The sequence below is a fragment of the Scyliorhinus torazame genome, chromosome 12, assembly GCF_047496885.1.
Source record: "Scyliorhinus torazame isolate Kashiwa2021f chromosome 12, sScyTor2.1, whole genome shotgun sequence".
NCBI classification, from domain to species: domain Eukaryota; kingdom Metazoa; phylum Chordata; class Chondrichthyes; order Carcharhiniformes; family Scyliorhinidae; genus Scyliorhinus; species Scyliorhinus torazame.
The window spans coordinates 27,473,724-27,497,181 of NC_092718.1; the positions used below are offsets into that span (position 1 = coordinate 27,473,724).

At 47.7% G+C, this 23,458-nt stretch overlaps 1 protein-coding gene across 4 annotated transcripts in view; it reads left to right on the forward strand.

Annotated features, from left to right (window-relative positions):
* Positions 1–23,458, forward strand: part of LOC140387461 (NT-3 growth factor receptor-like) — a 1,104,107-nt gene that overhangs the window by 997,002 nt on the left and 83,647 nt on the right. For all 4 annotated transcript variants that reach the window (XM_072470576.1, XM_072470577.1, XM_072470578.1 and 1 more), the window contains 2 exons: positions 17,786–17,916; positions 20,672–20,844. In XM_072470576.1, the coding sequence (XP_072326677.1) occupies positions 17,786–17,916; positions 20,672–20,844 (304 nt within the window). The remainder of the gene's footprint in view (positions 1–17,785; positions 17,917–20,671; positions 20,845–23,458) is intronic.

Here is a 23,458-nt window from a genome sequence, read left to right on the forward strand (position 1 = left end):
GCGCACAACCAGGAGGTTTTCAAGGGCATGGGCACACTGCCCTACACGTACAAAATATGGCTCAAACCGGATGCCACCCGATCATTCACACACCTCGTAGGGTCCCAGCACCACTCAAGGACCGCCTCAAGCAACAGCTGCAGGAGCTGCAGGACCAAGGGGTGCTTTCCCGGGTCACGGAGCCAACGCCATGGGTCAGCTCCATGGTATGCGTCAAGAAGCCCTCCGGCGAGCTCCGAATCTGCATCGACCCAACAGATTTAAATCATAACATTATGAGGGAACACTACCCCATACCCAAACGAGAAGAAATCACGAGCGAGATGGCTCGGGCAAAAATATTCACCAAGCTTGATGCGTCAAAGGGCTTTTGACATATTCAATTGGATCAGTCCAGCAGGAAGCTGTGCACTTTCAACACTCTATTTGACAGATACTGCTACAATAGGATGCCATTCGGCATCATTTCGGCCTCCGAGGTTTTCCATCGCATCATGGAACAGATGATGGAGGGCATCGAAGGGGTACGCGTTTACGTAGACGACGTTATCATCTGGTCCACCACACCACAGGAGCACATCAGTCGTCTCCAGCGTGTCTTTGCACGGATACGGGATCAGGGCCTGCGCCTTAACCGAGCCAAATGCTCTTTTGGCCAGACTGAGCTGAAGTTTTTGGGGGACCACATCTCCCGATCGGGTGTGCGGCCGGATGCCGACAAAGTGGCAGCCATCGCAGCCATGCAGCAGCAGTCAGACAAGAAGGCAGTGCCGCGCTTTCTCGGGATGGTCAACTTCCTGGGGAAGTTCATTCCTAACCTTGCTTCGGACATGACTGCTCTTCGCCACCTGGTCAAAAAGACAACGGAATTCCAGTGGCTGCCCGCACACCAGAGTCAATGGGAGGAGCTCAAGGTCAAGCTCACCACCGCCCCGGTACTGGCGTTTTTCGATACCACACGGGATACCACACGGGAAACAAAGATCTCAACTGACTCCAGCCAGTCTGGCATTGGGGCGGGTCTCCTCCAACGGGACGACACCGCATCATGGGCTGCGGTCGCCTATGCGTCGCGGGCCATGACCCCCACAGAACAGCGCTATGCGCAGATTGAGAAGGAGTGCCTAGGCCTGTTGACTGGCATCGACAAGTTTCACGACTATGTATATGGTCTTCCGCAGTTCACTATGGAGACCGACCATCGCCCCCTGGTCGACATCATTCAGAAGGACCTCAACAACATGAGGTACGACTTCCAACTTGTCTACACCCTGGGGAAGGATCTCATCATCGCAGTTGCTCTGTCCAGGGCGGTCAACACACCAGCCGACTCGGAGGGGTTCGTTTGTCAGGTCGACGCACAGGTCGCCTTCACATCGGCCAATCTGCTGGCCACTGATGCCCGTCTGGCCCACATTCGCCGTGAGACTGCGGCTGACCCCCTTCTACAACGTGTGATGTGCCACATGACGGAAGGGTGGCTCAAGGGGCAGTGCCCACAATTTTACAACGTCCGGGACGACTTAGCCGTCCTTGATGGTGTCCTCTTGAAGTTGGACCGGATCGTGATCCCACACAGCATGCACCGGCTTGTCCTCGAACAACTGCACAAAGGCCATCTCGGAGTTGAAAATTGCAAGCGGAGGGCCCGAGAGGCTGTGTACTGGCCGGGCATCAGCGACGACATCGCCAACATGGTGCTCAACTGCCCCACCTGCCAGAGGTTTCAGCCGGCGCAACCCCCTGAGACCCTTCAGCCCCATGAGTTGGTCACGTCCCCCTGGTCGAAGGTGCGCGTGGACCTCTTTCATGCGCTCGGCAGGGACTACATTATTCTTATTGACTACTTCTCAAGTTATCCGAAGGTCATACGCCTGCACGACACAACGTCATCAGCTGTCATCCGGGCATGCAAAGAAACCTTTGCTCGCCATGGAATTCCGCTCACCGTCATGTCTGACAACGGGCCTTGTTTTGGGAGTCAAGAATGGTCTTCCTTTGCCACTTCATACAACTTCACACACGTGACGTCCAGTCCTCTGCATCCTCAGTTGAATTGCAAGGCGGAAAAGGACGTCCACACTGTGAAGCGGCTCCTCTGCAAGGCTGCTGATGCCGGATCTGACTTCTGTTTAGCCCTGCTGGCCTAACGCTCGGCCCCACTGACCATGGGCCTCTCGCCATCCCAGCTGTTGATGGGTCGCACCCTCAGGACCACGTTTGCCCACCTTGTAACAGCAATAATGACAAATGGATCAAGATTAAATAGTGCCCTAAACGAATATTGACAGTTGACCAATAATTGGCAACGGGTTTTTCTCCAACATATGGTTGATTAAAGCTGGAGTAACATAAAATCATTAGTTGCAGCTCACTGTACTTCTACTCCTTTTTTGGATATGGACACCTTGGCAAGGCCAGCATTTATTGCCCATCCCTAGTTGCCTTTGAGAAGGTGGCGATGGGCTTTCATCTTGAACGGTTACAGTTTATGTGGGGAAAGTGTTCCCACATTGCCGTTGGGTTAAGAAGCACTTGACATTAAAAAAAAAAGAGACAGAAGAGATTTGACAGAAGTGAGTTACAGGACCGTGTGATTAAAATGTTTTTTATGGGGCTGGTTGCCTGAGATCATGCTCCCAGTGGGAGCCCTGGATACCCCAGCATTTGTTACTATGCAGACTCGGTATTCCCTATTGTGTAATCCCCATGGAAGACAACATGTGAGGTGTGGTATTCAGCACTTGGGATTTGAGAACCTAGTTGGCAGGAGATGGCAAACAGCAGCAAACGATGAAGATTCTGTGATGGCACGGCAGTGAAGACTGCATTCAGGATGTGTGGGTGGTGGGTGCGTGTGAGTGGATGGGGGTGTAGCTAAAACAAACTATTTTTTTGACATTACAATCATCCTTTGATACATGGGGGAAGATAACATTTTGTTTTGTATTTAATTAAATTATTTGTCATTAACAATGCTGTCACATAGTGCTCATCCCCAGCACACTGTGTCAGTTGAAAGGCTTTAATTAATCCACCAGGTTTATGTGACATGTGGCATTTTTTCTTGATTTGTCTGACAGTGTTTAAGAGCCCTATTGTTGGGAACGTCTGCCTTTATAGAAAGAGAATTCCTTGGTACAAGCAAGTGAGAGGGTCTCAGGAATAGTTGCGAATAGGAATATCTGCTGTAATTTGACTAGGAATATTTCCAAGGGACTAATGGATGATGTTCGACAATTGGTGTGCAGAAGCTTTAAAAATCCACTAGCTAATTGTGGAGTTCACCAGAGAGAGTTAAGCCAGACTTGAATACAGGGCAAAGGCTCTGAGTTTGATCACAGGGCCCTGCTGGGTTGGTTGACCATGCTCTCCTGGCCAGCCAGCCTCCCATCCTCCATCCTCCTCCACCCTCCCTAAGCTTCAGTTCCTCCAAAACACTGCTGCCCTTATCATAACTCACATTAAGTCCCGTTCACCCAACACCCTGGCCCCATATTGACTTCCAGTCTCGCACCACCTCGAATTTAAAATTCCCATCCTTGAGTTCTGATCTCTTTGTGGCCTAATTGTGCCTTCCTATTTCTGTAGCCACCTTGAAGCCTCCAACCCTCGGAGATCTCTGCATTCCTCCAGTTTTGGCCTCTTGTGCATCCCCAATATCCAACATTCCATCATTGGCAGCCATGCTTTTAGAAGTGTAACCCCCAAACTATGCAAATCCCTACCCCTCTCTTATAAGACGCTCCTTAATACCTACCTCTGGGCCAAGCTGTCATTACCTGCTCCATTGTCTCCTTTGTTCCTGTACTGTATTGTTCTTTATTCTTTAGGGTTTTGGCAAAGGTTGGTATCTTGACCGGTAAAGGTTTGGAGGGCCGAAGGGCCTGTTCCTGTGCTGTATTGCTCTTTGTTCTTTATGTGGCACAGTGTCAAAGTTTGGCCATTAACATTCCTTGGATAATTTCACTTCATATATGCGCCAGATAAATGCCACTTGTTAACTTGGACAACAATGGGAAGTGCTACACTTGGCATAGTATGTGCGTGTGGGCAATGGGTAAGCATTAGGGTGAGGCCCATCTCCAGATATCCCCCATGGTCAAATGTCATGCTGAGATGCAGAAAGCAGGGTGGGGGCAGGGAAATAAACAATTTAATGAGCAAAACCACCCTCGGTCAGTAAATAACCCTCTGCTGTCCTTAATATTTCAAAGTTCAAAATGATTTTTTTAGTCAAGCGTTGATCATAGTATTATCAAGTAATAAAGCAGAGAGAGGAGCCATTCAGTCAGCCCATCAAGTCTTCATTGGACCTTTCGCGTGTACCAGTAAGTGGCACGTTCCTTTTATTTCCCCTTTCAGCATTTAGCTGATTAACCTTTGAAAACGTATTTCACTCAGTATCCTGACAACCTCCTTGTTTACCATAAGTTTGGCAAAAGCCTCTTCCTTGGCAAACACTGAAGTATTTGCTTACCTCAGCCATGCCTTGTCCTTCGAACCATAGATCTCCATTTTGGTCCTTTATTGGTCCCGCCACTCCTCTGACCACCCTACTGCATGTCCACAGAAAACCCTTTGAATCCCTTTTGTGTAGGCTGCGACTGAAAGTTTCCTCGTTCTGCCCCATTCTCTTGGCATTCTCAGTGTTCCTCGGGTTTAGAAGAAGAGAGAATCCTACACAGTTCGAAGTAAATGGAAGGCCTTGCAGGGCCTTGATCTTTCACACAAAAGAAGCGATCACTTTTCCTGATGGATCCTGAAATGTTCAGGGCTCCTGAATGAAACTTGTGAGAGAATTTACTAACGCGCCAACCTTTTTCAGAAGAGGTGAATGGGTGTGATTGAGTGGATTGCTCTGTGTGCGCTGACAGGGTTGTTAATGAGTTGATGGACTAGTGAGTTTTGCACAAAGACCGAGTGGGCGTTGTATGGGATTCAGCAGCATTGTACAAAGGAAGGTGATTGTGTGTGTATGTATGTGTGTGTGTGTGTGCAGTTGAGTGGGTGTCTGTGTATGTTTGTAGATGCCTTCTCTGTCACCTGCTCCAGCTCTGCAATTTCATTGCCACCTATTTCCCCACTAATCTTTCAGTCCATATGACTCCGGTTTCCAGTGCATTCATCGCTTTCTTCGTCCACCGTTTGGTGACCAACTCTTCTGCTGTCAATGTCTCATTATCTGGAACTTCCTCCCTAAATGCTTCTGCATCTCAAACTCTGATTTCTCCGTCAGACCCAGTCTTTTAAACTTTTGGTTAGGGTTAGACCAAAAGGTGTTGGATTATAAATAGGCCATTCTGCCCATCGGTTCTGCTCCGCCATTGAATGAGATCATGACTGATCTGATATAATCCTCAACTGAACTTTTCCGCCTTATTCCCATAAGCCTTGACTTCCTTATTGATTAAAAATCTGTCTATCTCAGCCTTGAACATACTTAATGATCCAGCCTCCACAATCTCCTGTGGTAAAGAATTCCACAGATTCACTACCATCTGAGAGAAACAAATCCTTCTTATCTCTGCCTTAAATCATAGAATTTACAGTGCAGAAGGAGGCCATTCGGCCCATAAACTCCATCTGCCATTTTTCGGCCCAGCTCTGCATCCTATCAATGTCTCTTTGCAGCCTCCAACAACCCTCCACCTCATCCACTACTCCACCAATCTTGGAGTCATCAGCAAATTTACTGACCCACCCTTCAGCCCCCTCCTCCAAGTCAGTGATAAAAATCACAAATAGCAGAGGACACAGCACTGATCCCTGTGGTACACCGCTGGTAACTGGTCTCCAGTCTGAACATTTTCCATCCACCACCATCCTCTGTCTTCTATGTGATAGCCAGTTACTTATCCACTTGGCCAAATTTCCCTCTATCCCACACCTCCTTACTTTCTTCATGAGCCGACCATGAGGAACCTTATCAAACGCCTCACTAAAATCCATGTATACGACATCAACTGTTCTACCTTCATCTACATACTTAGTTACCTCCTCAAAGAATTCAATCAAATTTGTGAGGCAAGACTTACCCTTCACGAATCCGTGTTGACTATCCCGGATTAAGCTGCATCTTTCCAAATGGTCATAAATCCTATCCTTCAGGATAGTTTCCATTAAGTTACCGACCACTGAAGTAAGACTAACTGGCCGATAATTACCAGGGTCATTCCTATTCCCTTTCTTGAACAGAGGAACAACATTCGCCACTCTCCAGTCCTCTGGCACTATCCCCGTGGACAGTGAGGACCCAAAGATCAAAGCCAAAGGCTCTGCAATCTCATCCTTTGCATCCCAAAGAATCCTAGGATATATCCCATCTGGCCCAGGGGACTTGTCGGCCCTAAAGTTTTTCAAAATTGCTAATACATCCTTCCTCAGAACATCTACCTCCTCCAGCCTACCCGCCTGTATCACACTCTCATCCTCAAAACGTGGCCCCTCTCCTTGGTGAACACTGAAGAAAAGTATTCATTCAACGCCTCCTATTTCTTCTGACTCCATGCACAAGTTCCCACTACTGTCCTTGACCGGCCCTAACCCCACCCTGGTCATTCTTTTATTTCTCACAAAAGAGTAAAAAGCCTTGGGGTTTTCCTTGATCCGACCCGCCAAGGACTTCTGATGCCCCCTCCTAGCTCTCCTAAGCCCTTTTTATTAGCTCATTCCTTGCTACCTTGTAACCCTCAAGCGACCCAACTGAACCTTTTTTTCTCATCCTTACATACGCTTCCTTTTTCCTTTTGACAAGACATTCAACCTCTTTTGTGAACCATGGTTCCCTCACACTGCCATTTCCTCCCTGCTTGACAGGGACATACCTATTAAGGACACGCAGTATTTGTCCCTTGAACAAGCTCCACTTTTAATTTGTGCCTTTCCCTGACAGTTTCTGTTCCCATCTTATGCTCCCTAATTCTTGCCTAATCGCATCATAATTACCCCTCCCCCAATTATGAACCTTGCCCTGCCGTATGGCCCTATCCCTCTCCATTGCAATAGTGAAAGACACCGAATTGTGGTCACTATCTCCAAAGTGCTCTCCCTTTAAGGTAAGGGGCAGGAGGTATCAACAAAGGACAAAGAATATAGCAGAGGAACAGGACCTTCGGCCCTCCAAGCCTGTACCGGTCATGATACTAATCTTGGCCAAGACCCTCAGCACTTCCTGGTGCCGTATCCCTCTATACCCATCCTATCCATGTATTTGTCAAAATGCTTTTTGAATGTCATTAATGTATCTGCTTCCACAACCTCCTCTGGCAATGCTCACCAGGCACTCACCACCCTCTGTGTAAAAATACCTGCCTCGCACATCTCTTCTAAAATTTGCCTCAAGGACCTTAAACCTATGCCCCCTGGTGACTGACACCACCCTGCGAAAGATTGCCTGCCCATCCACTCTATCCATGCCTCTCATAATCTTGAAGACCTCTATCAGGCCACCCCTCAACCTCCGTCTTTCTAATGAAAGCAGTCCAAGTGTATTCAGCCTCTCTGCAGAACCTCCAGCCCTCCTCTCGCTGTTTCAAACTGCAAAACTACCATCGCTCCTCTCACTGTTTCAAACTGCAAAACTACCATCTCTCCTCTCACTGTTTCAAACTGCAAAACTCAAAGCTCTCCTCTCGCTGTTTTAAACTGTGAAAGTAGAAATATCATAGAATTTACAGTGCAGAAGGAGGCCGGTTAGTCCATCGAGACTGCACCGGCCCAATCCACACCTCCACCATATCCCCATAACCCAGTAACCCAACCTCAGCTTTTTGGACACTAACTAAGGACAATTTAGCATGGCTAATCCACCTAACCTGCACATCTTTGGACTGCGGGAGCAAATCGGAGCACTCAGAGAAAACCCATGCCGGGAATCGAACATGGGACCCTGGAGCTGTGAAACAACTGTGCTAACCACTGTGTTACCATGCCGCCCTCTCATTTCACAATATCAAACTGTGAAACTCCCGGCTCTTTTCTCGCTGTTTTAAACACTGAAACTCCCGGCTCGCCTCTCACTGTTTTAAACACTGAAACTCCCGGCTCTCCTCTCGCTGTTTTAAACACTGAAACTCCCGGCTCGCCTCTCGCTGTTTCAAACAGTGAAACTCCCAGCTTTCTTCTGCAGCCATCTCAAATGGCCACCTGCAAAAGACCATGGGAATTGTGGCCAACCCAGGACTGAGACAGACTCAGAGCTTGTGTGTATTTGCAAGACTCCTCACAGACCGTGACCCACACTGGGAATCGAACCTGGGACCCCGGAGATGTGAAGCAACTGTGCTAACCACTGTGCTACCGTGCTGTCCCCTTACTCTGAGATTATGCCCTCTGGCCCTAGCCTCTTGGCATCTAACCTGTCAAGCCCCTGAAAATCTCACATGACTCATTCTTCTAATCTTCAATGAGTACAGGCGAAACTTACTCAACCTTTCTTCATAAAACCCCTCCATTCCCAGGATCAACCGAGTGAACCTTCTCTGGACTGACTGCCTCCAATGCCAGTGTATCTTTCCTTAGATGAGGGGACCAAAACTGTTCAGGGTCTTCCAGGTGTGGTATAACTAGTGCCTTGTATAGATTTAGCAAGCCAACCTTATTTTTATACTCCATTTGCCTTCCCCAGTACCTGCTTAACTTGCATATTAGCTTTTTTGTGATTTATGCAAATCCCTTTGCGCTGCAGTTTTCTGCAGTCTTTCTCCATTTAAATAATATTCAGCGCCTTTATTCTTCCTACCAAAGTGCACAACTTCACAATTTCCTACATTACATTCCATCTGCCAAGTTTTTGCCCGCTCACTTAACCATTCGTTACCTTGATGTCATTTTTCCCTCAATCCTCTGTGAAGCAGCCTTAAAATATGCCTATACTAAAGCTCCTATCCATGTTCTTTTCGAATGATTTGCATGTTAGGCTGTCCAGTTTTCTATCTGATGTGTAAAATACTTTATTGACCTGAATTTTATCCTCTCCCACTGGCGGCTAATCAGATTGGCAGGCAGCTCTTTGAATGGGACTTACTCCCAAATGAGAGACGCAAGTCCCTCCCGCAGCCAGTCAGCACTTAGTGCACCACAAGTCGACTGCGGGCCAGTTGGGTGTCAGTGGGGGGTGTTCCCCACCGACAGTTTGAATGGCAGGAGGTGGCCCCTGCTATCCGGAAAACCTCAGGCCATTGTTACTGTGTATGTGTGATTGCTGTTTGTGTAAATGTGGAGGTACTTGTGGTTGCGATGTGAGAATGTGTTTGTTTACCAATCTGATTCTAGGCGAACTTACTCTCTTTAACGTTAAAGTTTTTTGGGGGGCATCGCAAATAGACCTCAGTAATCTGGGATGTCACACTGTGATAAGGATGAAGAGCTTTTGATGGATTTTCTGTTGTCAGAGTCTGGTTTTTGTGTGCACTGCCTCTGTAAGAAAGAGCATCGCACTCTTGTGTTGACATTGGGTGAAGTCAATGCTAGCCCCACATGTTTAACTTCAGTCTCTGCCAATAGATGACTCTGTATCTGAACCTCCCATTGCAATTCAGAGATGACATGTCAGGGTCTTTGAAGTGCTGGAAGCTGTAGGTACACAGAAGGCATCAGTTTAGAAACGTAAAGAACCAGATTACGCAGTCTGATGAGCTTACAGCAACAACTGGACCTCAACCCAGACCCAAATATGTCATGTACAATAAAGCGCCTTCCACATCCTCAGAGAGTGAGGAATGCAGTAGAAAATGTTATAAATGCAGATTCTTTATTTCGAACTCAAAGATGAGGAGCAGTAGAAAATGTGTAAGATTATGGCCAGAGTTAAATGGAAACAACAAATCTGTTCCCATTTCACTGATCTCTGAACCCTTCCATACTGTAAATGTCAAAGTTATCAGGTTATATTTTGTCGTATATTTTATATCTCAGATCTATTCAGAGGCGAGATTCGTTTCTCTGTGTTCTGTGTTTTTATTCATAGTGCTTTAAAATGTCTGCTCCATGCTTCAGCTCTGGCTTCCAGATCTTTCTCCAACTTGTTTAATTTTTCCCTGTGTCCACCCCTAGGCTTAACCAATCAAGCACTGTGAGCACCAATAATAAGCAGACTCACATGATCAAACACAGGACAATTGTACATGACATATTTGGGTCTGGGTTGAGGTCCAGTTGTTGCTGTAAGCTCATCAGACAGCGTAATATGGTTCTTTACGTTTCTAAACTGCACACACGAACAAACTCAAAAACAACTTCTTCCCCGCTGTTACCAGACACTTACATGACCCTCTTATGGACTGACCTCATTAACACTGCACCCTGTATGCTTCACCCGATGCCGGTGCTTATGTAGTTACATTGTATACTTTGTGTTGCCCTATTATATATTTTCTTTTATTCCCTTTTCTTTCCATGTACTTAATGGTCTGTTGAGCTGCTCGCAGGAAAATACTTTTCACTGTACCTCAGTACACGTGACAGTAAACAAATTCAATCCAGAGAGACTGAGTGTGTGTGGGGATGGGGGGGGGGGGGAGTGAGAGCGAGTGAGTGCGTGTGTGTCTGTATGTATCTGGGGGAGGGGAGTGAGAGTGAGTGAGTGTGTCAGTGGGGGAGGGGGGGAGAGTGAGTGAGTGTGTCAGTGGGGGAGGGGAGGGAGGGGGAGTGAGTGTGTCTGTGGGGGAGGGGGGGAGAGTGAGTGAATGTGTCAGTGGGGGAGGGGAGGGAGGGGGAGTGAGAGCGAGTGAGTGCGTGTGTCTGTGTGTATCTGGGGGAGGGGAGTGAGAGTGAGTGAGTGTGTCAGTGGGGGAGGGGGGGAGAGTGAGTGAGTGTGTCAGTAGGGGAGGGAGGGGGAGTGAGTGTCTCTGTGGGGGAGGGGAGGAGAGTGAGTGAGTGTGTCAGTGGGGGAGGGGAGGGAGGGGGAGTGAGTGTGTCTGTGGGGGAGGGGAGTGGAGTGAGTGTGTCAGTGGGTGAGGGGAATGAGAGTGAGTGAGGGTGTCAGTGGGGGAGTGAGTGTGAGTGAGTGTGTCAGTGGGGAGGGGAGGGAGGGTGAGTGAGTGTGTCTGTGGGGGAGGGGAGTGGAGTGAGTGGGTGTGTCAGGGGGTGAGGGGAATGAGAGTGAGTGAGGGTGTCAGTGGGGGGGGGAGTGAGTGTGTCAGTGGGGGGTGGGAGTGAGAGGAGTGAGTGTGTCAGTGGGGGAAGGGAGTGAGAGGAGTGAGTGTGTCAGTGGGGAGGGGAATGAGTAAGTGAGTGTGTCAGTGGGGGAAGGGAGTGAGAGGAGTGAGTGTGTCAGTGGGGGAGGGGAGTGAGAGTGAGTGAGTGTGTATGTGGGGGAGGGGGTGAGAGTGAGTGAGTGTGTCAGTGGGGGAGGGGAGGGAGGGTGAGTGAGTGTGTCTGTGGGGGAGGGGAGTGGAGTGAGTGAGTGTGTCAGTGGGTGAGGGGAATGAGAGTGAGTGAGGGTGTCAGTGGGGGAGGGGAATGAGAGTGAGTGAGTGTGTCAGTGGGAGAAGGGAGTAAGAGGAGTGAGTGTGTCAGTGGGGGAGGGGAGTCAGAGTGAGTGAGTGGGTCAGTGGGGGAGGGGAGTGAGAGTGAGTGAGTGTGTCTGTCAGGGAGGGGAGTGAGAGTGAGTGAGTGTGTCAGTGGGGGAGGGGAATGAGAGTGAGTGTGTCAGTGGGGGAAGGGAGTGAGAGGAGTGAGTGTGTCAGTGGGGAAGGGGAGTGAGTGAGTGTGTCATTGGGGGAGGGGAGTGAGAGTGAGTGAGTGTGTCAGTGGGGGAGGGGAGTGAGAGTGAGTGAGTGTGTCAGTGGGGGAGGGGAGTGAGAGTGAGTGAGTGTGTCAATGGGGGAGGGGAGTGAGTGAGTGTGTCAGTGGGGGAGGGGAGTGAGAGTGAGTGAGTGTGTCAGTGGGGGAGGGGAGTGAGAGTGAATGAGTGTGTCAGTGGGGGAGGGAAGTGAGAGTGAGTGAGTGTTTGTGGGCACGTGAGATTTTCCTGCCATCTATTTAGACACTCTGGGGGGGAAAAGTGAAAGGGTCCGACAACATCATGCTGGAGGTGGGGGTGGATGCAGTGGGCTCTGATTGACCCTGCCCTGCCAGCAACACAGACACTTGAAATATAAAGGACACTATGTGAAAAAGGGTAAAATGGAAAAAATGAACTCCACACCATGGATTCCCCCCCCCCCCCCCCCCCGCCCCATGCCCGCCAGGGGCCAGTGCTGAGGGGTCATGCCCGAGCATGACCCTCTTTCCCCTGGGACCGTACTCTGCTGTGTGCCTCCAGCGTTTTTCCACACGATATTCCATCTGCCGTGTTCTTACCCACTCACTTATCCTGCCAAAATCCCCGAAAAGCCTCTCTGCATTCTCCCCGCCACTCATATGCCTACCTAGTTCCAGAAATATATTATGTTTTGTCCACGCATCCAAATCATCGGTGTAGTTTTGGAGTAGCTGGGGCCCCAAGGACTGACCCACGCGGTGCCCCACTTGCAGCGGCCGCGACCTGCCAACCCGAGAATGAGCGGTTTATTCTCACTCTCTCTTTTCTGTCCATTAACCAATTGTCAATCCATGCCAGTATATTACCCTGGGACAATATGATGTGTGACAAATCAGCAACCATCACAGTATTGGCGGGGAGGAAACATCATTGATATGGAGCTAAATTGCAGTGATGAGAAAATTGATTAGATTGAATGCCTTCAGTTAAATAACTGTGACCTGGTGTGGGAAAGATCCTTGTGCATTAGTGTGGAATTGAAGAGAAGAATCTGAGCAGGAACCAGTGATGGAGATCAGAGCAGCTGCTTCTCGCAGACTGTCAGACACAGACCCATTGCCAATGATTGAGTGGCTGTGCATGTAAAGTATGGCCTGACAGTAACAGAGACCATATTAGGATTCCCAGACCATAGCTCTTCATATGCTTTCATTTGTGTCAAGTCAATCCCCGCTTAACTTTCTGACTGCCCACATAAATTCCCACATTTCACAAGGTGTGCTTGCTAACAGGCTGTCTGTGTGACTGAGTCTCTGTGGGGCTGCTGCCCTCACACACACGCATGATGCCTAGAGTCTTGCTTCCATGTGACTACTCTGAGTGGCTCTGCTGTGCTATTGCAGCGGATTTGACAAAGCATTTCCCACCCCAGGAAGTCACCACTTTTTGTATTTGTGTTTGGTGCAGCATTACACAACTGGTCCTGCTAACACTCCTGCAGGTTGTCATGCCAGAAAGCTGTCAGTCTGTTGAATTTGAGCAAACTGCACTTGACAAATCAAAGAGACTGAACTTCAGTGTTTCTGCTGTTTTGTGTTTGCCTCATATTACTTTGCCATCCAGCACTGCAATTACTTCTCCTATTTCTTAAGAGTTGACTCCCCTTCCCATGCATGCACGTACATGTGTATACACACACACACACACACGTTCATGCACACACACATTCATGCACGTGCACACACACATTCATGTGCATGCACACACACATTCACAGACATGTACACACATGTTCACGCGCAAGCACACACTCGTTCATGCACAAGCACACACTCGCTCACGCACAAGCACACAGACGTTCATGCACAAGCACACATATATTCGCACACGTACACACACGTTCACGGACAAGCACACACACGTTCATGCACAAGCACAAACATGTTCATGCATGTACACACATGTTCACGGTCAAGCACACACACGTTCTTGCATGTACACACACGCTCACGCACTTTCACGCACAAGCACACACACGTTCATGCACATGCACACACACGTTCACGCACATGCACACACCATATGCACACGTATGCACACAATCATGCACACATTGCTTGGACTTGCACACATGTACACATGCACACACATGCTACAATTGTGTGCACACACGTGTGGACACACATGCATGCACACAAACACACATGCTACAATCACATGCACACATGCATGGACGCACACATGCACACATACATGCACACACGAGCACACAACCACACACGCACACATGCAAACGTATGCACGTATATCTGACATTTAATCAGCCTGGTTTAGCGGGATGTTAATGCTGACAAATCCTGCCATGCAGTCAATAGCAATTCCAAAGTAAACTTGCCATTTCATTTCACTGCCTGCAGGGAAGATGTAGAAATTGTGCTTCTTCTGTCAGTCAAACTTAGCACAGATACACTTGAGGATTTAGAAAATAGTGGGTGCAATTTTCTGGTTGTGTTGCACCCGGCATCAATCGACTATTCCCAATGAATGGCGGGAGAGCCCATAAATGGAGTTCGTGCCAGGCGCAGAACCAAGCGCGATGCCCCTGACCCGTGGTGCCCTTGCGATCTGGTTCACGCCCTCACTGGGCATGAACCAGACTTGCATATTTACTTGAGTCTTACAACTAATTTAAATAGGCACAGCCCGTTCGAGGGCCGGCTCCCCTGGCTCCCAGGATTCACCAGCCCCAGCGGCACAGAGTAAGGCTGGCCGAATAAGTACTGGTCACCAAAAATGGACACCAGGTGGGATGACCTTGCCGGAGGCTCGGAGGCCATTGGAACCCCCGGGTGGTCAAGGACAGGGCACTACCCCGGCACCCAGGCAGTGCCAAAATAGCACCGCAGGAGTGCGTTGGCACTGCAGGTGTGTTAGGTGGCAGTGCCAGGGTGCCAAGGGGTGGGCCTGAGGTCATGAAAGGAGTGCATAAAGGTGAGGCCTGAAGGGGGGAGGCCAGAAGGGGTGTGTGAAGAGTGGGGGTGGGTAGGGGGTGTATGGTGTGGGGGTTATTAAGTGGGAGTATGGAGGGTGAGGCCTGAAGCGGGAGCATGGGAGGGCCTGGAGTGTGCAGTTGCCTTAAAGTTGGGGCCCTCAACGACCCCAAGGTGTGGTTTGCTCACTTGGTGGGGGTGGGGCAATGCCCTGATGCTGTTGAGGACGGGTGGGTGTGGGGCCGGGTTACCCTCACGGACGGGGAGACTGTCCCTCCTGGGTTGACGGTTGGGGATCTTCCCAATGTCGGCGGTCCGCCAGTGGGATTTATTGACCCCACCATTGTCAATGGGATTTCCCGGTGATTGCACCTCTCAACACCGGGAAACCCATGCTCAGGTGTGGGATCGGGATATCCCACTGGCGGGAACAGCCTTTGGATCACACCTCAAATGTGGGATATATCACTGAGAATGCCCCAAGTTCCCCAAAAATTGACTAAGTGGGTGAATTGCGATGTGCATCGCGCCCAAACAAACAACAGAAATCAGCCCACGATTCCCACCCATAATGACACTGAGCACGTGATTCAGCTGGAAGCAATTTCCAATCAAGGAGCAATTTAGTGTGGCCAATCCACCTACCCTACGCAACTTGAGTTGTGGGGGTGAGACCCTAGCAGACACGAGGAGAATGTGCAAATTCCACACAGACAGTGACCCAGGGTCGGGATTGAACATGGGTACTTGGCGCCATGAGGCAGTAGTTCTAACCACTGCGCCACCGTGCTGCCCCTATATCCAGTTCTGGGCATGTTTAGCAGGGTGTTTCTCGCCGGGTCCAGCACCCTTATTCCAAATTTCCAACATTTACACTTCCCACTTCCCAACTCTAAGTTTTCGTGGAGGTGGTTGCATATCAGGAGCTGACAGCAAGAAAATCCAGTGAACTCACGTGCGGGCTCAGCAGTGTGGAGCACATGTCTCAGTTCAATTTGCTTTGTTTCTTATTGTTACCTCCTGAAAGGATGCAGACTCATTAGGTGCCGATCCCCATGTGCGGCAGCTGCCCGCCAGTATATTGTCTTCTTCATTGGTAAGCCTTCTGCCACTGAGTCTAATTGTTCCCTCGTCCAACAGACACACATAGAACACAGAGCATTACAGCGCAGTACAGGCCCTTCGGCCCTCGATGTTGCACTGACCTGTGAAACCACTCTAAAGCCCATCTACACTATTCCCTTATAGTCCATATGTCTTCCAATGACTATTTGAATGCCCTTAGTGTTGGTGAGTCCACTACTGTTGCAGGCAGGGCATTCCACGCCCTTACTACTCTCTGAGTAAAGAACTTACCTCTGACATCTGTCCTGTATCTATCTCGCCTCAATTTAAAGCTATGTCCCCTCGTGCTAGACATCCCCATCCGAGGAAAAAGGCTCTCACTCTCCACCCTATCCAATCCTCTGATCATCTTGTATGCCTCAATTAAGTCACCTCTCAACCTTCTTTTCTCTAACAAAAACAGCCTCAAGTCCCTTAGCCTTTCCTCAAAATCTTCCCTCCATACCAGGCAACATTCTGGTAAATCTCCTCTGCACCCTTTCCAATGCTTCCACATCCTTCCAAAAATGCGGCGACCAGATTTGCACGCAATACTCCACGTGCGGCCGCACCAGAGTTTTGTACAGCTGCAACATGACCTCATGGCTCCGAAACTCAATCCCTCTACCAATAAAAGCTAACACACCGTACGCCTTCTTAACAACCCTCTCAACCTGGGTGGCAACTTTCAGGGATCTATGTACATGGCCACCGAGATCTCTCTGCTCATCCACACTGCCAAGAATCTTACCATTAGCCCAGTACTCAGTCTTCCTGTTATTCCTTCCAAAATGAATCACCTCACACTTTTCTGCACTAAAATCCATTTGCCACCTCTCAGCCCAGCGCTGCAGCTTATCTATGTCCCTCTGTAACTTGTAACATCCTTCCGCACTGTCCACAACTCCACCGACTTTAGTGTAATCTGCAAATTTACTCTCCCATCCTTCTACGCCCTCCTCCAGGTCATTTATAAAAATGACAAACAGCAGTGGCCCCAAAACAGATCCTTGTGGGACACCACGAGTAACTGAACTCCAGGCTGAACATTTCCCATCAACCACCACCCTTTGTCTTCTTCCAGCTAGCCAATTTCTGATCCAAACTACTAAATTACCCTGAATCCCATGCCTCCGTATTTTCTGCAGTAGCCTACCGTGGGGAACCTTATCAAATGCATTACTGAAATCCATGTACACCACATCAACTGCTTTACCCTCATCCACCTGTTTGGTCACCTTCTCAAAGAACTCAATAAAGGTTGTGAGGCACGACCTACCCTTCATAAAAGCGTGTTGACTATCTCTAATCAAATTATTCCTTTCCAATGATTATACATCCTATCTCTTATAAACCTTTCCAAGATTTTGCCTACAACAGAAGTAAGGCTCACTGGTCTATAGTTACCTGAGTTGTCTCTACTCCACTTCTTGAACAAGGGGACAACATTTGCTATCCTCCAGTCTTCTGGCACTATTCCTGTAGACAAAGATGACTTAAAGATCAAAGCCAAAGGCTCAGCAATCTCCTCCCTAGCTTCCCACATTTTCTCTTGTGGACTATCAGGCAGTGATCAGGAGGAAGAGCACTCCCAGCTGAGGGTAGTGATCAGGTGGAACCCTGATGCCCTTGATACAGACAGCAAAGGTCTGGCAGTATGTGTGGAGAGAGAAACAGAGTTAACATTCGGGACTTTCCCCCAACTCTATTTGATTAATTGCGTAAAAGTGAGATTTTTCTGGATCCGCACAGCTGGCCTAAAGATGGAGGTTTGCAAGGGTTGCCAGGGCTGGAAAAGACCCCTTGCCATGGTAACTGGCAGCAATGGACTCCTCCCAATTTAACTTTGTAACAACTTTTGCCTTGTAAATGAAGGAATTCACTTTATTCCGTATATGATCTGGGACCATCTGTGCTTGTATCTAACCCGCTCTGTTTGCCTCAACCTCAGACATTTACTGTCTCGACTATTCTGATCTTTCAGATGTGCAGCACATCAAGAGGAGGGACATTGTGTTAAAACGAGAGCTGGGTGAGGGAGCTTTCGGGAAAGTTTTCTTGGCCGAATGTTACAATTTGAGCCCAACCAAGGACAAGATGCTGGTGGCAGTTAAGGTGAGTGCATTGTTCCCTGGGGATGATGTCTCCTTCATCGTCTTTCGATAACATCTTTGAGTTTGTTGCAGGCTGGCTTTCAATCCTGGTGCTGAACACCAACTATTTAACCTAAGCGCTTATCCTCATATCTAATACTGAGAATGGGTTCAGGTTTGACGAGTCTTGCCTTCTCCTGATAGGGTCTGAGTGAAACGGCCTGAGGCCACACTGATTCACACTCAGAAAACCCTGGTACTGGCACAGACTGTGTCACCTCCTCTTGCATCAGTGCCCAGAAAAAAGCCAATGACCCATTCGTCTGATGTGACGGGATCCTTTGCCAGCCCATTAGTGTCGCTTTTGGAAAACTGCTACTACCAGTCAGAAGGACAATGGTGATTTATTTTTGTCTTATTGTTTCCTGGGATCAGGGTGTCGTTGGGAAGGCCAGCATTTGTTGCCCATCCCTGATTATCCTTTGAGTGTAGAGGGTCATTTCAGAGTCAGCCGCATTGTGATGGGTCTGCAGTTACATGTAGTCCAGACCAGGTAAGGATGGCTGATTGATTTCCTTCCCTAAAGGACATTAGTGAGCCAGACTGGGTTTAGCACAGTGGGCTAAACAGCTGGCTTTTAATGCAGAACAAGGCCAGCAGTGCGGGTTCAATTCCCGTACCGGCCTCCCTGAACAGGCGCCGGAATGTGGCAACTAGAGTAACTTCATTAAAGCCTACTTGTGACAATAAGCAATTATTATTATTAGATGACTTTTTAATGACACCCAATGACAGTTGTCATGGTCACCATGGTCCTGAGATTAGCTTTATATCAAATTTAAATTCAATCCTCCCCCTCAATCCCACACTGGGCATTGGCATTGGGAGAAATTTATTGATTGAAGTTTCTGACCTTCTGCTGTTACCCTGAATGATAAGGCTGTTTGGGAATTGCTGCAATAGATAAATGTGAGGTGATGCATTTTGGTAGGTCGAATCGGGGCAGGATCTACTCAGTTAATGGTATGGAGTTGGGGAGAGTTACAGCACAAAGAGATCTAGGAGTACAGGCTCATAGCGCCTTGAAAGTGGAGTCACAAGTGGACAGGATGGTGAAGAAGGCATTCGGCATGCTTGGTTTCATTGGTCAGAACATTGAATTCAGGAGTTGGGACATCTTGCTGAAGTTGTACAAGACATTAGCAAGGCCACACTTGGAACACTGAGTACAGTTCTGGTCACCTTATTATAGAAAGGATATTATTAAACTGGAAAGAGTGCAGAAAAGATTTACTGCCGGGACTTGATGGTTTGAGTTATAAAGAGAGGCTGGATAGACTGTGACGTTTTTCCCTGGAGGATAGGAGGCTTAGGGGTGATCTTATAGAGGTCTATAAAATAATGAATGGCATAGATAAGGGAGATAGTCAACATCTTTTCCCAAAGGTAGGGGGTGTCTAAAACTAGAGGGCACAGGTTTAAGGTGAGAGGGGAGGGATACAAAAGGGTCCAAAGGGGCAATTTTTTTCATGCGGAGTGTGGTGCGTGTCTGGAACAAGCTGCCAAAGGCAGTAGTAGAGGTGGGTACAATTTTGTCTTTTAAAAAGCATTAGACAATTATATGGGAAAGATGGGTGTAGAAGGATATCAGCCAAATGCGGGTAATTGGGACTAGCTTAGTGCTTAAAAACTGGGCGGCATGGACAAGTTGGGCCGAAGGGCCTGTTTTCATGCTGTAAACCTCTATGATTCTATGACTCTAACAGCTGTACATACCTGCAAACTATGCAAAAGGAAGCCTTCAGCCCATCGTGCTGGTATTGGCTCTTTAAAAGACATATCCAATTAAACCGACTCCTATATTCTTTGCCCAGCATCTCTGCAACTGGTTCCTTTTCATCAAAGCAAATTCCTGCGGATGCTGGAATTTGAAACCAAAAGAGAAAATGCTGGAAAATCTCAGCAGGTCTGGCAGCGTCTGTAAGGAGAAAAAGAGAGCTAACGTTTCGGGTCCAGATGACCCTTTGTCAAAGCTCATGGAAAGGTCCTTTCCATGTTTATCTAGTTCACTTTTAGAAGTTACTGTTGAAACTGCACTACCTCCGCTGCTGGAAGTGCATCCCAACTCAAGATAATACATTGTCCAAAAGAATTTCTCCTCATCTCCACCTTGTTGTTTTGCCAATTATCTTTAATCTGTGTCCGCTAGGTGCTGACCCTCCTGACAGTTTCCCTCCACCAACGTCCTTAAAACACCTCATAGTTTTCAACACCAGTATTAAATCTCCCCTTAACCCTTGCCACGTACTCTAACGAGAACAATCCCAGCATCTTCAGTCTCCTCATAAATGAAGTCCCTCATCCCTCTTACCAATCTAGTCAAATTCTTCTGAACCGACTCCAAGGCCTTGATACCCTTTCTGAAATGTGTTGTTCAGAATTGGACAAGATACTCCAGCTGTGAGACCTAACCACGATTTAGAAAGTAAAAGCAAAATACTGCAGATGCTGGAAACCTGAAATAAAAACAGAAAATACTGGATAAGCTCAGCAGGTCTGGCAACAGAGTTAATGTTGGGGAGGGGTGTGGGGCAGAATAGAAAGTCAGGGATAGGTCATGGACAGAGACGTGGGGGGGGGGGGGGGGGTTAATGGTGGCATTAAGGACTGACAATAGTGGTATGAAAGGTTTATAATGATTTATAACGGTTTTGAATCGCCTCCTTGCTTGAGGATGATGGTGCCGGTGTAACAATGACCTTTTCCGTTCTCTGCAGACTCTGAAAGATGCCACAGTTTCTGCACGGAAGGATTTCCAGCGGGAGGCAGAGCTCCTCACCAACCTTCGGCACGATCACATCGTGAAGTTCTACGGCGTCTGTGTCGATGGCGATCCTCTCATCATGGTTTTTGAATACATGAAGAATGGAGATTTGAATAAGTTCCTGAGGTGAGTGCATTGCCTGCAAGTCACGAGAGCAGATATGGTGCATGACTATTGAAAGATAGAATAGAATATCCAGGTACTGTTGAGAGATGCTAATTTAAATTTTTTCGATGCTTCACATTTGCTAAATTCTTCAAGTTTAGATAATAGGTTTTCATTTAATTGCAGATTGTACAGCTGGTGTTAAGTAACACAAAGTTCCATTTATGTAAATGAGTTTCAGTGTGCCTGTTCCAAAAATGTTGGTGCTTTTATGCGATCCATTTTACTGAATGATTACACTGTGTGTCTATGAGACTCTTACAATTGAGTGGAGGGTGGGTGTTATTCCAGGCAATTGACTGATATCGTGCCCATGGTGAAGGCAAATCCTGACAGTTCAGGGATAATCTGGTGATGTAAATTAAATAAATGGCTTAATGCCCATCCAAAACACTCCTCATTACATCATGTGCAGCTTTTGCCTAACAGGCTCGGAGAGCAGTCAGTTTATAAGGCTTTGCAGTCAGTTTACATGCAGTCACTGTCCGGTCATATTGTGATCAGTCTAAAAACTGTGGCGGGCATCATTCTGCTGATGTTGAGAATCAACAGACCTTTGGTCGTCAGTATAAAGAACTCGGGCCCTGGGACTTGGGTTGGCCCTGTTTTTTTCTGATGATACCATGGCCTATATTTGTGCAAATCCTCCTGACGCCACAAATAAAGTATTGACCGACGAGGGCCTCTGCTTTGTGTCCGCCAAATTGGCTCAGCATGTTGCCTCCTGCCATGGTCCTGCTCGCTTAGATTATTAAAATGGTATTGACATTCTGTCTGACCGACGGATCCTGATTTTTATATATGTCTGAGCTTCACCTCAGCAAGATGGACCCAGCTACCAAAAATACAGCAGCAGTAAGATGCTCGCAATGGTAGCACTACCATTTTAATTCCCATTCCATGTGGTTTCCACTGGCTGGAAGGAATTAGCATTCCCCTAACCTTGAGTCCGTTAATGTAGAGTCAGAGCCATTGAGTTTCACAGCACAGCCTTCAGCCCTTCAGACCCTTCAGCCCATCGTGTTCGTGCCGCCATCAAGCACCTAGCTATACAAATCCCATTTTTCAGCACTTGGTCCATAGCCTTGTATGCTCTGGCGTTTCAAGTGCTCATCTAAATGCTTCTTAAGTATCACGAACACGGTGCACGTACATCTGGGAATTGATTTTGAGTATCCAATGAAAGCAACTGAGGAAATTAGTTTAAAAATAGGGGCAGAAATGGAACCTTGTACATTCTACACAAAGCATAAGAGCAGAGTAATTTAATTTCTGCTTGCTCTGAATATTAAATTTGTTTGTGGCGCAGCTAAGCATAAATATCAACAAAATTTTCCCCAACACTTATCTCTTTACTGTGGGTTTGATGAAGTTTGACAGCAACTATTGAATCTCTCAGTGACAAACATCTGCTCAACGTGGAAGTATTCCAGGAGGATGCACTTGCTTCATTTTATGTTTATATTTATTTCCACTTTACAATACGGGGCTATGGATTTATTTCGCTACATGGATGTGCAGTAGAAAAGATTTGCCATCGCCAAGGTGCTGTGTTGTGATTTTGTCCAGTTGTGCATTTTTAGCCTCTTGCCATATTTAACAAGTAGAAATTTTCCAAAATTTGATCCTGATCAATTTGTCACTCCTCCCAGATTTTCTCCTGGTTTTTGGTGGATAGAACTTGCTAAATGTCCAGGAAACCTGGGTTTCTACATTGACAACGCAAATGGGCCTGGATGACCCTTACCTTTCATAAGGAACATTTTCCTTTGAAATGCCTCAGGGAGCATGTGTTGAATAATTACTCTTTGAGGTATGGCGCCTCTCTCAGTGTTGGCCTGGGTCATTCAGGGCATAATCCTTTCAAGGGGAGTTGTCACTGGACTAGTAATCCACAGATCCAAAGTAAAGCTCATTGGAGTTTAGCAGAGTGAGGGGGGGGGGGTCCTCATAGAAATTTAGAAAATTCTAACAGGATTAGACAGGGTAGATTCAGAAGGAATGTTCCCGATGGTGGGGGAGTCCAGAACTAGGGGTCATATTTGAGGAAAAGGGATAAACCTTTCAGGACTGAGGTGAGGAGCAATTTCTTCACCCAGAGAGTGGTAAATGTGTGGAATTCACCACCACAGAAAGTAGTTGAGGCCAAAACGTTGTGTAATTTGAAGAAGGAATTTGACATAGTTCTTGGGGCTAAAGGGATCAAGCGATATGGGAGAAGGCGGGATCAGGATATTGAATTTGCTAATCAGCCATGATCATAATGAATGGGCTCGAAGGGCCGAATGGCCTCCTCTTCGTCTATTTTCTACGTATGTTTCTCTGTATAATCGGATTCAAATCCCACCACCACAGATGGTGAAATTTGAATTCAATCAATATTGTCGATTGTCGTAAATATCCACCTGGCCCACTGGGAAGGAAATCTGCCATCTTTACCTGGCCTGGCCTGGTCTGCAAGTAACTCCAGACCCACAACAATGTGGTTAACTCTCAACTACCCTTTGAAACGTCCAAGGAAGCCACTCAGTTCGGGATGGACAACAAACACTGGTCCAGCCAGCAATGCTCACAT